This window comes from Rhinolophus hipposideros, assembly GCF_964194185.1.
Source record: "Rhinolophus hipposideros genome assembly, chromosome: 25".
Lineage (NCBI taxonomy): Eukaryota > Metazoa > Chordata > Mammalia > Chiroptera > Rhinolophidae > Rhinolophus > Rhinolophus hipposideros.
Window position 1 is genome coordinate 19,707,992 of NC_138071.1, and position 14,698 is coordinate 19,722,689.

The window sequence follows — 14,698 nt, forward strand, 5'->3', positions numbered from 1 at the left end:
TTGTTATTAGAAGCAAAAGAAAAGCCATTATTGGTTTGCATGGTTCTTTATAACAATGGGCATCCAACTCAGAGGTTCTAGACAACTTTAATATGTGAGAACCCACGGAGAGGTAAATTACACGTCAGAGGGTTAAGGCCTAGAAGACGAGGTCTGGGAGAAGCCCAAGAGAGCAGCAAGAAACTCAAACTCTTTCATCGTCCCCCTTGGGATGTCGGGACTCAATTTTATTCTCCACCAGTAAGCAGCAACGAGATTAATGGAATAGCAAACACAATCCTCTTAAACGAACAAACAGAATTACTTTCCCATCAAGCACAGAAGAGGGGCTTTTTGGCGGCTGCTGTCCCTAAGTAACTACCCGAGAGAGGGATGCGGTAATGCTCCAAGAACTTTTTTTAGCCTTCCCAAAGCTCATCCACTCTTTCTGCCTGTAAAATCTAAACCCAAACAAACTAATGCAGAGCAATGACAACATTTTTTTTCTAAAAAAAAACAAAAAAAAACCACAGGGTTTTTGTAAAGTGATCAAAAGAAAATGTGATGGGCAGAAAAGCTCTTAAGGCTAAAGACGTCTTGCTTAATGGATACAGATGATTGTAAGTTGAAAAAAAATCAATGTACATGAAAAGAAGTCCCATTCTAAATGATAGGCCTCACCACTATTAAATCCATTTGGCATGAAGGAATAGCTGCCCTACATTGTTGGTTATTTTCCGTGTACATGTAGGAGCTCTCCAGTGGAATTACAGCTTCTTGAGAGAAGACCCACAACTTAGCAGAGCACTTTAAACATCATCAGCCTGGCATGCATGCCTTCTGCTGTCTTGAAGAGTCACTGCTACCATATTGTGATCCGATTACCAACTCCATGCTCTGCAGACTTGAAACAGCTCACCCAAACCACCTGAAAATATGCCTCCTCCTCACACCCTCCTCCAAGCCCTTTAGACACTGCCAGCATGCTGGGATTTTCGTTTTCATTTTTGAATCTGCAATATTGACATGCTGCATGGCTGGAAATCAACACAGTGGGACTGACGGCATAACAGCAGCAGTAGCCCCCACTACAGGTCTATTGAAAATTGTCCTATCTCATGTATTGCTAAACAGGTCTTAAGTGCTATTTTCCAGCCACCTTTTCATCAATTTATATCAAACAGGAGCTGGTGGAGGAATGGCAAAGCTGAGAACAGTACTTGGACCTTCCTTTTGGGTGGGTGTTTTCAGAAAAATCCCTTAACACTTCTGAGTATTTCCCTTCCCCTGGAAATGATAATAAGAACACAAAACTCTCCTATACCACAAAGTAGTCAGAAGTATCAAATAAGGCAATGTATTTTCAAAGTTCTTTAGAACACAGTATATATAAGTGAAAGAGTACTCTTATTGCTAAGATCTGTCAAGAAGAGCCTCACCCAGCCCCACCTCGCGGACACAGTCCTCCATTGTGGAGTATGTGACTAGAAATACCGTGCGGGATGGTACAGAGTGAGTGCATTAGCCCGCCCCTCTCCTGAACGCTGGTCTTCTGGCTTCAAGGAGAAACAGATGCAATCCCCTGGAGTCTTGACAGCCAGGCTGATACTGAAAACAAACAACCAGGCCAGCCATAGCTAGGGCGCTAGGACCTGTGCTTATGCAGAATTGTGGTGGGTCCCTTGGAAAGGAGCCTGATAGTAATCGGCTCTGTGCTTTGTTTGGATTCTGGTCTGGCAGAGTCCCAGAGGCCATAGCTTCAGGGTTATTGCCTAACACAGAGCCATAAATAGAACCACGTCGGAGCCCTCATGGACCAAGTTCCCACACACCACCTGCAATGAGAAGATTTTGGCTGGGATCTCAACACAGCAAAAAGAGCCAGATTCCTAATTACCCATTTTTAAATGCTGGCCCATGTCTGATATTATGCTATTGACAGATGTCCTGACTGAATTTCAACTGACTCTGATTTTTAAGAGCTGTTATGCTCATCACTATCAAAGAGGAAAATAGGGATATGAGGTCAAATGCTTTGGATCTAACTGACTTCAGAATTATAAATACAAGAACCTCGAGGGATAAGGTCATTTTCTTTCTTTCTTTCTTTCTTTTTTTTTTTTTTGGTTGAGTTTTTTAAACAAAATGGAATTTTAAAAACTTTAAACATTTTATTCTTAGCAGCTAAAGCTTTGTAGCCTCTTTTTCTTCTGCAATCCAGGGCATACATCAAACGACACTCAGTTTTACAGCTGACACCAGAATAAAAAAGGGGCTTTATTGGAAACAAACCGAAATTGTTTTATTGTTTAAATATTTAACTGAGGTTTGGGTGAGGGAATCTCCTGACCATAGCCTGATTCTCAGTTTGGATATTATCTTATAGAAGAATTAATATTGCTCTTGACTCCAAAACTTTAAACAATAACGAAATAAACCTCTCCTTATCTGCTCACATGTTCAAGGCTCCCAAAGTATCACAAAAGGGATCACAAAACCCCAAAGGGAAAGGGGAGTCAAATATATGGTGATGGAAGAACTGATTCTGGGTGGTGAACACAGTGCAATATACAGATGACGTATTACAGAATTGTACACTTGAAACCTATGTAATTTTACTAACCAATGTCACCCCAATAAATTAAATAAATAAATAAATAAATAAATATTTATCTTAAAACAGAGAATTTAAACATTTCTGCTCAAATATTCTCTATCATTTTTGAAAAATATATATACTCTTTTACACATTTCATCTTTAATATCTAACATGTTCACTATAAGTTTGGGTGCAAAGTTCATTTTTTTAGCAAATCAGAATTGAAGTTTTAAAATAAAACTGTTAGACTACTCTTGAAAACTTAGCCAGTGGGATATGAACACCACAATGATTTGATAATCACTAATGCAAAAGGACATTTTTCCAAGCAGAGATTGGCTAAAAGATCTCAAACTGGTTTCGCTGTTTCAGTGCAACTGCCTTCCACCATCTGAAGCTGACAAACCATGACATTTGAGCATCTCACAGCTGAAGCTGAAACACGACCAGACCTTGGAGTGACCCAGGCGCAGACCCACACCAGCCTAATTGAAAACTTACTTCTAACGTATCACAAATGGCACCCATTTTAACCAACTATCTACAGATGTATGGACTATTTCTGTCCTATCCAGAATTAGGTAAGGGTGCAACCTTCAATTTTTAAATAGGAAAACCACCATGAACCAATCCCTCTCCTGGTACATACAGATTGTTGACTTTTCCCCCTCAACAAACTATTCAACCCAGGTTTCCACTGATATGTGTGCGTACTCTTGCCTAGCAATGTGAATCTCTGGATATTAGGCTAGTTTTATAATATGCCTTTTCCTTGGTTTTATCACAATATAAATATGGTATTGTGTTTCCCCAGAAATAAGCCCCAGTTAAGATCGTCAGCCAGACGGACACATTTAGTACATGATGACCATGTTCCAGAAGAAGATGACATGACTGTATTTGAATAAATGTAGATTGTTGTACATGAAAAAACAAGACATCCCCTGAAAATATGCCCTAGTGCGTCTTTTGGAGCAAAAATTAGTATAAGACCCAGTCTTATTTTCGGGAAAACACGGTAGCATTAACATCCTAGTTTATGCAAGATTAGGGTTTATTTACTCAGAGAAAAATCTAATTTACCTGAACTTCCTAAGTTTCTTATACTGATTTTATTGGTCTTAAGCTAATTTTTTTATAAACATTCAAGATTTTCAAAATGTAAACATATGTGGTCATCTAAACTGAATTATAATAAACAGTGTGTTTATAAATGGAATTTTAATAAGCAATGTCTTTATCACCTCTGACAGTGCTGCAAATTATGTGACTCTATAGTTACTTTATTGGAATTATATTTGCAAAATCTAAATTCTTGTCTATTGGGTTTAATTATAATATTCTTGACAGCATTAATTAAAGGCTCTGAGAATTTATCAGTGCCCCTATTGTCCATAAAATGCTCTCACTCCAGGGTAATGGCTGACTTACACACACAGATTGACATTTCATTATTTCTCAAGACAGCGTTCTGCGTTCTTCCATTCTAATGTTGTTGGTAATTGCACTATATTAATCAGAGCCAGTCAGTCTTATTATCCTCAGATAATTTTGGTTTTTTCCATTAATTTATCTGAAGACCCATGCTACAAACTACAGATCATAAATAGAGTCTCCGTGGTAGTGGGAGCAAAACCTGGGGCACAGGATTCTCAGTATAAGTTAAAATCGCTACCACAAACTTGTCCGACTATATGAAGAGCCTATGACATGATTCCCAGACTTTTTTTTATTTCAGAGGCAGACAATTTCATGGAAGTAGACAACTGAACCCAGGACGTTGGAATTAAGGTATAATTGAAATTAAGTCTATAACAATGGCTACTAATTTACATTTTAATTTACATGTTAACTGTTTTTAACTGCGATGTTTATATTACGTGTGGTTATGACCATCCTGATTCTAGGACAAAAATACTTTATACAGGTACTTAGCGTTATATTCAATTTGCAAAAACTGCATTCAGAACTTTCACTGTCGGGTTCAAATCTTTATCCTAGAATACATCCATGGGTCATAAATGCAGTAGCCATGATTGCAATGACGAATGCTTTGTTTGGGTCCAATAGCATGGGCTTCTGCTCACCAAAGCGGAGCTAGCCACAACCACTGCTGAATGTCTAACCCTCCAGCAAAAGACACCAAAGCTTAGCACCCAATATGGCACCCTCCCTCAAAGGAAACAACCAGCTATTGGATGGCAACTGGATTACACTGAACCCTTCCTTCTCTGGAAGGGCAACAACTCTTGCCGACTAAAATCGACACATATTCTGGGTATGGGTTTACCTTTCCCTTTTGCTAGGTCTTGGCAGCACCATCTGGGGGCTTACAGAGGGACCCACCAACATAGGATCGTGCACAACATTTCGTCAGACCAAAGAAACCATGTGACAGCAATGGAGGAACAGAAGTGAGCAGACGGCCATGAGACACACTGGTCCTCTCATCCAGCACTGTCCAGATGCTGCAGGCTGACAGGGAGATGGAACGGTCTTTTGAAAGTGTAACATAGACTTCAGCTTTGAGAGGATACCCTATGAGCACCACACACCATATTCACTAAGTCCATGATTGTTTAATGGTGCTATGTTTCCATAATAAAATAAAATACATGAATGTAGCAACCAACGGGTGAGGGTAGGAGGGGCCCTGGCTACTATCACTTTCGTTGGCCCACTTGGGGGCATTTGTGCTTCTTGTCTCCACAACTCTGGGCTCTGAGGGTCTGAATCCCAAATAGGTAATATCTCCCCCGTGGGACCTAATGGGAGGCCCTTACACCTTAAACTACGACTGCCCCCAGTGACTTTGGGATCTTTGTGTTGAGTCACCATCTTGGCATGTCACCATCTTGCTCCTGATCAGGAGGAAGCATAGCTGTTATTTGACAATGGCGGCAGCAAGAATTATCTGGCACCCAGATCATCCACGGGGCCTCCCTTTCTGATTCTTTGAAAAATGTTGGTGATAAATGGACAAGTACAGCAGCCAAGACAGAGGATCAGACTGCTCAGGGGTAAGGGTCTTTGTCATGCCAGTAGGGAAGGCACTGCTAGAGACCGAGGATTCGTGTCCCCTCATCATTCAGATGTTGAAACTTAATCCCTAGTGTGATGTTATGAGGAGGTGGGGTCTTGGGGGGGCTGATTAAGTCATGAGGGTGGACCATGATGGGATTTGAGTCCTTATAAAAGAACCTCTGAGAGCTCCCTTGCCCCTTCTGCCACATGAGGACACAGAGAGAAGGCTCTCTGTGAAGAAGCAGGGTCTCACTAGAAACCAGTTCTGCCAGCAGCTTGATCTTGGACTCCCAGCCTCCAGACTGTGAGAAATAAACATCTGCTGTTTTTAGCCACCCAGTCTATGGTATTCTGTAACAGCAGCCCAAACAGAGTAACACAGTCACCTAGACCAGAAGTATTACCTGAGGCTGAGATGATCAGTGGCAGATTTAAGACCCGCTGCCACAGAGAGGGCTGTGGTTTATCCCACTAATCTCCCTCTTAGGTGTTTTCCCAGGAAATAAGACCAACCAGAATCCTGGAGGAACTGTACTAAAAATGGATTATATGAAACGAGTCATGCTGAGAAGCACAAGGGGCTGGGATGAGCTATACTGGATGCTGTGTTGTTCTATTCGGGTAACTCTGCTTCAGGCCAGAGACACTCATCCCATTCTCCCAGTTGATAGGAGTGCTGGAGGCTGATGGCTCTCAAAAGAGGCACTTTTCCATCTTTAGCAATTGCCCGAAGCCTAAGCAAGAGTTACCTCGGCCAACGACAGCCCACATCCAATGACTGACCAAGGCAGGGCAGCTCTGCAGGGAGAGTCCAGCTCCCTGTGGGATTAGCTGGGGCCTCTGGTGTGGCTGAACTGCATTCAACTCCTCCCTCTCCACAATCCTAGTGCCTTCACTAGTGAACAGTATGTTGTACGCCAGTGAAGGTGCTTCTGAAGAGAGAGCAATGGGGACCAGAGTGAGCAGAAATCACGTTAGCTGTAACTCCCAGGACACTGACCATGCCAAAGACCAGGGGAGCAATGGCAGTGACAAGCAGCTCTATAGGTGAGAAGTGAGTGACTTAACCACCTGTGAACAGTAGCAAAGAGCCCTCAGCCCCTTGTCCCTTTTAATTAAATTTACTAGGGCAACACTGGTTAATAACATTATATGTCTCAGGCATACAATTCTATCATACAACATCTGTACATTGCATTACATGCTCACCACCCAGAGTCTGGTCTCCATTTGTCAACAGGTATTCGACCCCCTTTACCCTCTTCATCCTCCCCCACCTCCTTTCCCCTCTGGTAACCACCGTTCTGTATGATTGACACACAAAAAGTTGCACATGTTAATATATACAACTGGATGACCTTGGAGGTAAGTATATACCTGTGAAATCACCATCATCAACCTATGCCATAAACATATCTATCACATCCAATATTTTCCTCCAACTCTCTTTATTAGTTTTTTGTGATAAGAACACTTAACATAATATCTACCCTCTTAGCAAAATTTTAGATACACACTACAACACAGGCATTATGTTATACAGTAAATCTCTAGGACTCATTCATCTTGCATAACTGAAACTTTGTACCCTTTGACTAATACCTCCCCATTTTCTCTTTCTCAGATGAATCTGGATGACCTTATGCGAAGTGAAATAACCCAGACACAGAAGGACAAATATTACATGATGCCACTACTATGAGGAATCTAAAATAGTCAAACTCATAGAAGCAGAGAGTAAAATAGTGGTTGCCCTTGTCCCCTTTCTTGATACTCCGCCAAGGACAGAAAGAAAAATCAGGCTTCCAGCAGCTACGTTGGCAGGGGCTTCATGGAGAGGCTTAATTTCCTCGTCCTTGCTGTATTACCCACTCAGGTCAGTAGAGTATAGTGCTTTAAATGGATAAGGAAACACCCTTAAAAGCCCCAGGTCAGTATTTTTCATTATTTTTAGACTCTGTAATCCTTTACACTATTCATAGAGTATCTCAACCGCACCCCCTGGAATGTTTTCTTAACATTTTCTCATCTTTGTATTACAAAAAAAATGCTATTAAGTGTACTTCCTTGAGATGTGTATATTTTAAATACTGCACTACAAGTTCATTTTAAATTACTTTTCAATAATAGTCATGACAATAAAGAGCAGTTTTGACATTTTCCCATTTAATTAACGCTACATGCTATTTAATTTACTTAAACTAATTACATATGAAAGTAGGTATGATTTATGGACAAATAATCCATCATGATGTAGTATGTTTGGTTAGGAAACTGGAAGGTATCCAATATGTAGACCAGAGTTTAACTATGTGTTGTTACATTAAAAAGTACTTTGAAGATGTGATGTTGGAAATTCTAGATTTTTGAGTTTCAATAAGCTGGCTCATTTATTTTTATAATGATTTTTTATATATGTTTCTGCATGAAGAAATAAAAGATAAGGTTTCACATTGTGGTTTACAAGCATATTTCCATAATTACAATAGTGCTGGGTTTGAATGCTTGGTTCCTTCAAAACTAAAAGGTCAAACTAGCTATAATCACACCTATGTTTTTCCTTTGCCTATTGATTTTTGAAGGACTAAGAACCACTCAGTGTTGACAAAATTTGGATTGAGTGAATGCACTGTGTAGATGTGGGGAAGATCCCTAAGCGGTATGTTTGCAGAGTGAGGAGGCATGCTACCTTTAACCACTGACTGAATACAGCTTTGCTTTAAACCATGTGTGCTCCATCAAAGCCACTGCCTCTCCATCTTTCTCTACCCCATGTCCCATTGTAAAAAGTTGACTTTCATGGAGTGCCTCATTCTCTGGTTTCTACTGGGTTTGGCCACTGGAGAGTGAAGGTGGGTGAAGTTGGGATATTTATTCCCCAGCTGGTAGGTCACCTTGGGCTGGCTAAATCTCATGACTAAAGGTTACAGCCCCTGTGAAAGGCTTCTCTCCATCCCGTTGCCTCTTCAGACTTGACCATGGCTCCCCGCTGTTACTAGCCTTGGAGTTCTTTACGATCTTTTGGGGTGTCTCTACACTCTGCTCACATATTTACAATAGTCTCTTTAGCAAAGACTCATCACATTACATAGTTTGAGTGTGAGTGTGCCATCGCTTTTCTGCCTGGACCCTGATTCTTAATATATGAATGAAAACAATGTAAAACATGTAATGGTCATAAACTTGGCAGCCTAGGATAGTAAGCAAATGTTAAAGCAACTGGGCAACTGAATCATAAGCTTTCTCATCTGATACCTATTAAATGCCACACACATTCAGCAAGGCTCAAGAGAAAATCAGTCCAAATATTTACTTTATAGCTAATTTAAAAAGTAAAAACTGAAACCACAAACACTCCTTAACCATAAACACTCTCTAACAGCCTAAAAAGTTTTGCAAACCACCAGTTGGAAAAAAAGTTTTGCTAAGTGAAGTGATTATTTTTCACCCCATCCCAATGGGTGCATTATGGAATAATGTGTATAGGATTGTGTGTCGGGGGCAGGGGATAGAAATCTCTGGATAGGTAAGAATGTGCACAACTCTAGTGATGAAAATTATGCATAGAACCAAAGCTTGAAATGAATTTTCAGTCACTTAATCTGTATATGGAACTAGAGCCACTAGCAGGGTAAAAGTCAGGATCCAAAGAAGGGTTGGTTATTTATTATCCACCAAGGAGACGTAGGTCTAAGACAATCCCATGCCATAATTGCTTGAGCCTCTGGGAATTCATGAGCAGCTGGATTATAATCACAGAAGAGGAATACAATAGTACAATATTATATCACAAAATATATATGCTTATTGACTTTCTTTTAATAAAATTCCTCCAACTCTATTATAGCTTGAAAGGTGTTGAGGTGGTGCCAGCTACTGAACTGCCCAGAGAAGGTATTTTTCCAAAGAGAAGAATCTGTTTGTCCAGATCCTTCCTACCCTTCACAGCTCCTATCTAAAAACTGGCTCTGCCTGTTTCTTCTCTCTTATACACACACACACACACACACACACACACACACACACACACACACACACTTTTGTGGGAAAGTTGTAGACCGTTTACAATCCACTAAGTACAAGTAAATCCACAAGCCCAAGGCAACACCAGAAAGGGGAGATGTAGATGGACCCAAGAAAAAAAGGTCATGTGAGGGCAGAAGGCTGACCTTTATCACAGTGACGTAAAATGGCCGGTAAGAATCATTCTCTTCCCCCCTTCCTCCACATCTTCCTTTTACCTCCTTCACCTTTCAACTTATTTCATCTGTCCTCTTTACAGGCTACAAAGGAAGCAACTGAGAATCAGTGAGTTAAACTGGAAAAGATAATGCTAGTTTTAATGGAGAACCATAACCTTGAGGGTTAGGTATGTAGCTTTCCAAAGAAGAACCTGGTAACTAATAACCAGCAAAATATTTTCTTTCAAGGCACTATGCAAACAGCAAAATTAATGAAACATTTTCCAAATCTCACTCACTCTAACACCCCTACCTCAGGCTAGCAATATTTCCTTCCATCTTTCTATTATTAAAAATTCCATACTGGTCATCTCACCACAGGTCTTGACCCAAAGGAGTCACATGTATAAATAAACAAATAAAGAAAAAAAAACCACAAAGAATTGTTCATGGATGAGGAATATATTCTCCCAAATTATCTTGGTCGTTACCAAATCAAAACTTCCCTTCACAGAGTCCAGCTTACTATGAATGTCATTTGAAGAAAGAAATCTCGGTGGTGTGATTCACTACCAGTTTAACCTTCCCATAGGACCCTTTCATTACTAAAGTGGATCTCCGTCCAGTGAAAACAGCCATAACCCACATCTGTTGGGGTCAGTAATATGGAGTCTGCAGAGTTCCATAGCATGCAGCCATGGACCCCACTTCACTTTTCTAAGAGGCCTTGTACCCTAAGGGGCCTGTAACCAGTCACACTAAGACGGAAAGTAGACATAAATAACCACGCAAGAGAAGGGCATCTCTTTCTAAGAACTGGATAATTTTCTAAGGGAGCAACACATTTCTTGCTTCCTTGCTGTCCTTCTGTTCAAGCACAATAATATAGCAACAAAAGGAGTGTTGCCCAACAACCCATTGATTTTCTGTAGCTGATCAAGGAAGTATGGGGGGTAGTCCTTGGGAGGGGGTTTTAATGAAACAGGAAGTGTTGTTTTTTAAACTATCAATAATGAAATTCACCACAAAGGTGTATCCATCTCTCTTATGCTAATATGCTAATTCCTTCTATTAAGACCTGGGTCTCTTGCAAAGAGTGCTAGAGCAACTAAAACACCTCTTAAGGAAAGGGGACTTGGAGAAATCAGGCCTTTCAGAGAGGAAGTGACGTACTGAGCATGGGGTGATGAGACTCATCTACTTGGGGTGCTTACAAAGGCCTGAGGAGCCTCCTGAGACGGCTGCGGGGTGCCAGGCCCCTTACCTTACCGCACTGCTTACACTTTCCCTCCTGCCGACGTCTGTGCACCCAGTGATGACGCACAAAATTCTGTGGGAAAACAAAATGAAATGAATATATTTAAATTTGTAAATCCCGATACTAGTTTTTTAATGTTTGAAGACTAGATTTCCAAAAGCCATCGTCTAAGACCACATTAACACGAAACCAAATATGTGTATACATGATTTATTTAACAACAAATATGAATCTACTTAGAAACATGAAGCTAACTCTCCATTCCCAGCCATCTTTGCTGTTTGGAGAAACCATTCATCGGGTCCCCGCTCCAGGTCAAACAGCCATAATGGATGGCTGTTACTCTGCTTTCTTCCCAGTAAAACACTCTGCAGGACTGTGAGCATGACAGAGGACCTTGGGCTGGAAGGTTAACTGAGTCAGGTCAAAGAAATATCCTTAGAGAAGTGAAAAGGTGAAGGAAGACGCTGGACCAACAATGTCCAACAATTTTTTAACAAATATGTAGTTAATGTTTTTTACACACCAGGTAGGCACTGTACTAAACATTAAAGCTATAAAGAACTTAAAGAACTTAAATTCTCAGAAAGAAACAGATTTCCTGATTCAGGAGATAGACGGTAAGAATGTGTTACTAGCGAAATTGAGGAAGGGAAAAGCTAGAGATGACCAGGACAAAGAGACGTGGGCATATCCTGAAGTTTTTGCAATGCTATTGTGTTTGAACTGTCCTTGGGTATTCCGAAGGAGATCAGCTTTCAAGGTCTATTCTTGTCTTGGGTTGTAGGAAACATTGAAAGTCCCTTCCCTCCCAAATAGACAATCATTCCTAGAGTGGAGGAATCCATAATTAGCGCTCGTAGGACACATTATAAGACAGAACGTTGTCTTCAGACCTAATGGTGCAGGTAAGCCTTAATAACATATATAATTTCTTCCTGTTAGGCCAATACACCTAAAATACTTGCTAATGTGTTTTCTCCTGCCCTTTTCTAAAAAAAAAAAAAAAAATGCTTTACCTGAGATTAACATGTCTATTTTCGGGCCAAATCCATGCTTTCACTTTAAAAGACCTCTTAATAGAATATATTCAGTCATTCAACAAATACTAAATGCCTACTACCTGCAGGCACTGTTCTAAGTAGAGAAAAACATAGAAAATAGATCAGTGTTGAGGGGAAAAAAGCGGTGTCAAGGAATGAAATTCAGAGTGTCAAAAATACCTCTAACCAGCATTAGCATTATCAATTCTAAAATGCCACCTCTATTTCTCTACAGAATAGCAAATCAATTTAAATTAAAACTAAACAAAGATTCTGGAGGAGTAATGGTCTTTTGACTATAATAAGATATACAGAAGCATAATGGCCCCACTAATTAGTCTAATTTTTTGTCTTGCTTTTTCCATAGAGGCAGTTTATAAAATGAGGACACAATTCATATATATAATAATAGCTAATAATAATAGCTCACATTAGTTGAATAGTTGAATACTATGTACCAAGTACTTTTTAAAATGTTTCATGTATGATAATTCTTTTAATTTTCGTGAAAACAGCAGAGGTATTGTTCAGTTGGTATGAACCAGTTAAAATACTGAGACATTTCTATATCGGTTGGTAGATTGCAATTCAGTGCCCCTACCATCCCCCAGCTATTCCTCAACTGCCATAGCACCCCACCACCCCACCCCCTCAAATTGCAGATCATTTCTACTTCCCCATTATTAAGCAACTAGAATGTTAATTTTTGGCACAGCAGGTCTCCAGGATTCTATCCCAATGAGCTCTCTTTTGAAAACAAATCATGTTGTCTAGGCAATGCCTTTGGGTTCCCCCAGCAAACTCAGAAGACTGGACTGTGCCCAAGTGATGTAGTTGTCCTTACAAGCTTAAATATCAGTAGAGACAATGCTGGGTCCCATGGCTGGCCACGGTTTCCAGAACAGTGGCAGGAGGTTTAGGAGCCTGTCCAGTGATCAGTGCAAAAATCTCTACTGAGGATGAAGGTTCTGAAGCCTCCACCTCTTGAAGAAGGCAGACTTCTTCAGCGTTCCACCTAGTCCAGGAAGAAAACGTTTAGGCTACTGCCCGTTCAAGAATAAGGGCTGGTGGAGATGGGCACCAACTGCCAATGGTACTGTGCCCCAAGCCACAGGATTGCAGGGCATATTCTCAGAGGGCTTTACCTGAATTTCATCATCATCCTCACATTACAGATGAGGAAACCAGAGTACAGAGTGGTTACTTAAAATGTAACCGTCAGAACAAGGGTTCAAACCCAGGCAGACGGGCCCTCAGAGCTTATGGTCTTAATCACGGTGTACCTGTGCCTCTCCTCTGCTCGGAAAGATCAGGTTCAAGTTCTTTCATTAAATGATTTCAATGACAGTCAGTAGTAGAAATATTGAATATGTGAAAATGTCAGACAGCAAGAGAAAAAGTCACAATAATTGCTATTCGTTTAGCAGAAACAGCGAGAATGAACAATATTATTGACGGTAAGAGACATTCTCTGCTTGTTGAGATTATAAATCACCTAATAACTATGAATTTAAGGAGGAAAACATTGGAAGAATTTGACACAATTACCCATGTGAAATCATGGCTGACTCATGGGGTTTCTTAGTTGGTAACAGCTCTAATCAAAAGATTAAACCAACAATTTCCACAAATCAACAATTACTTGGAAATTATAAGACAGACATTATTCGTGTTGCAACATATATTGTTTGGTAAGCAGTTATATAATGCCATGTAGTTTAGCTTGTTTAGAGAATAAAAGAAAACATTTTAAAATTATTTAAATATTTATATGATTCTGCAAGTGGTAAATATTTTTAATATCATCCTTCCTAGGAAATAGGTAGGAGACTAAAGAAATGAAGCCACAGTTAAAGGAACTTATGCAAAAGTACTGGAGCAGATAATACCAGTTATTATGCTAAATATACAGTATAATATATCATACACATATATACTAAAGAAGAAACTGAGTAACTAACTACCTCCAGTCTATAGCTCTATAATTTGAGATGTCCAAAATCCTTCTATTCAGAGGTCTTCTCTGTCCTAATATAAATTTTTTCTACCACTGTCTGAACATCGTTTGAGCAAAGTAAACATCCAATAAATGTGTGTTGAATTGAATGGAATGCTCAACCTTGTTTCTTTGACAATTAAATCATGTAATTAACCATTCTGAAGAATCACCAACTGCCTTTATCAAGTAAAAAAAACCAAATTCTATAGACTTGCTGCTGTTTTCTAACCCTTCTTTCACAAGAACTTTGATTTTTTCACACTATTCCCTTTTGACTATTATTCATGTCTCCTAAATTATTCAACTGATATTGGACTCAGGATCCTTGTGCCGCAAATATGAGTGTTGATACACTGATATTTAGATAGAAAAACAAGGCTTCTGACACGATAACATCCTTTCATTGTTCATCAATAATCTCTAAATTATTCATATACTATCTTTAAATACTGGGTAAGGAAAGGGCTATTACTTGTAATATCTCAGTGACATTATTTCAGGGTTTATATTCAGTATTGTTAGCAGAAATGCATAACACAATTGCTCAATGATTTTCAAACAACCAATTCAATTCATTATATTATTCACAGAGTACTTGCAAGGATCTTAAAATTA

The 14,698-nt window shown here is 39.7% G+C and overlaps 1 protein-coding gene across 13 annotated transcripts in view; it reads right to left on the reverse strand.

The window, feature by feature from the left end:
* DGKI (diacylglycerol kinase iota) overlaps nt 1-14,698 on the reverse strand; it is a 377,107-nt gene that overhangs the window by 206,762 nt on the left and 155,647 nt on the right. For all 13 annotated transcript variants that reach the window (XR_013992604.1, XR_013992605.1, XM_081038705.1 and 10 more), the window contains exon 6: nt 11,048-11,113. Coding sequence is in view for 10 of the 13 variants with exons in the window: in XM_081038705.1 (XP_080894831.1) it covers nt 11,048-11,113 (66 nt within the window). In the remaining 3 variants the exon portion in view is untranslated. The remainder of the gene's footprint in view (nt 1-11,047; nt 11,114-14,698) is intronic.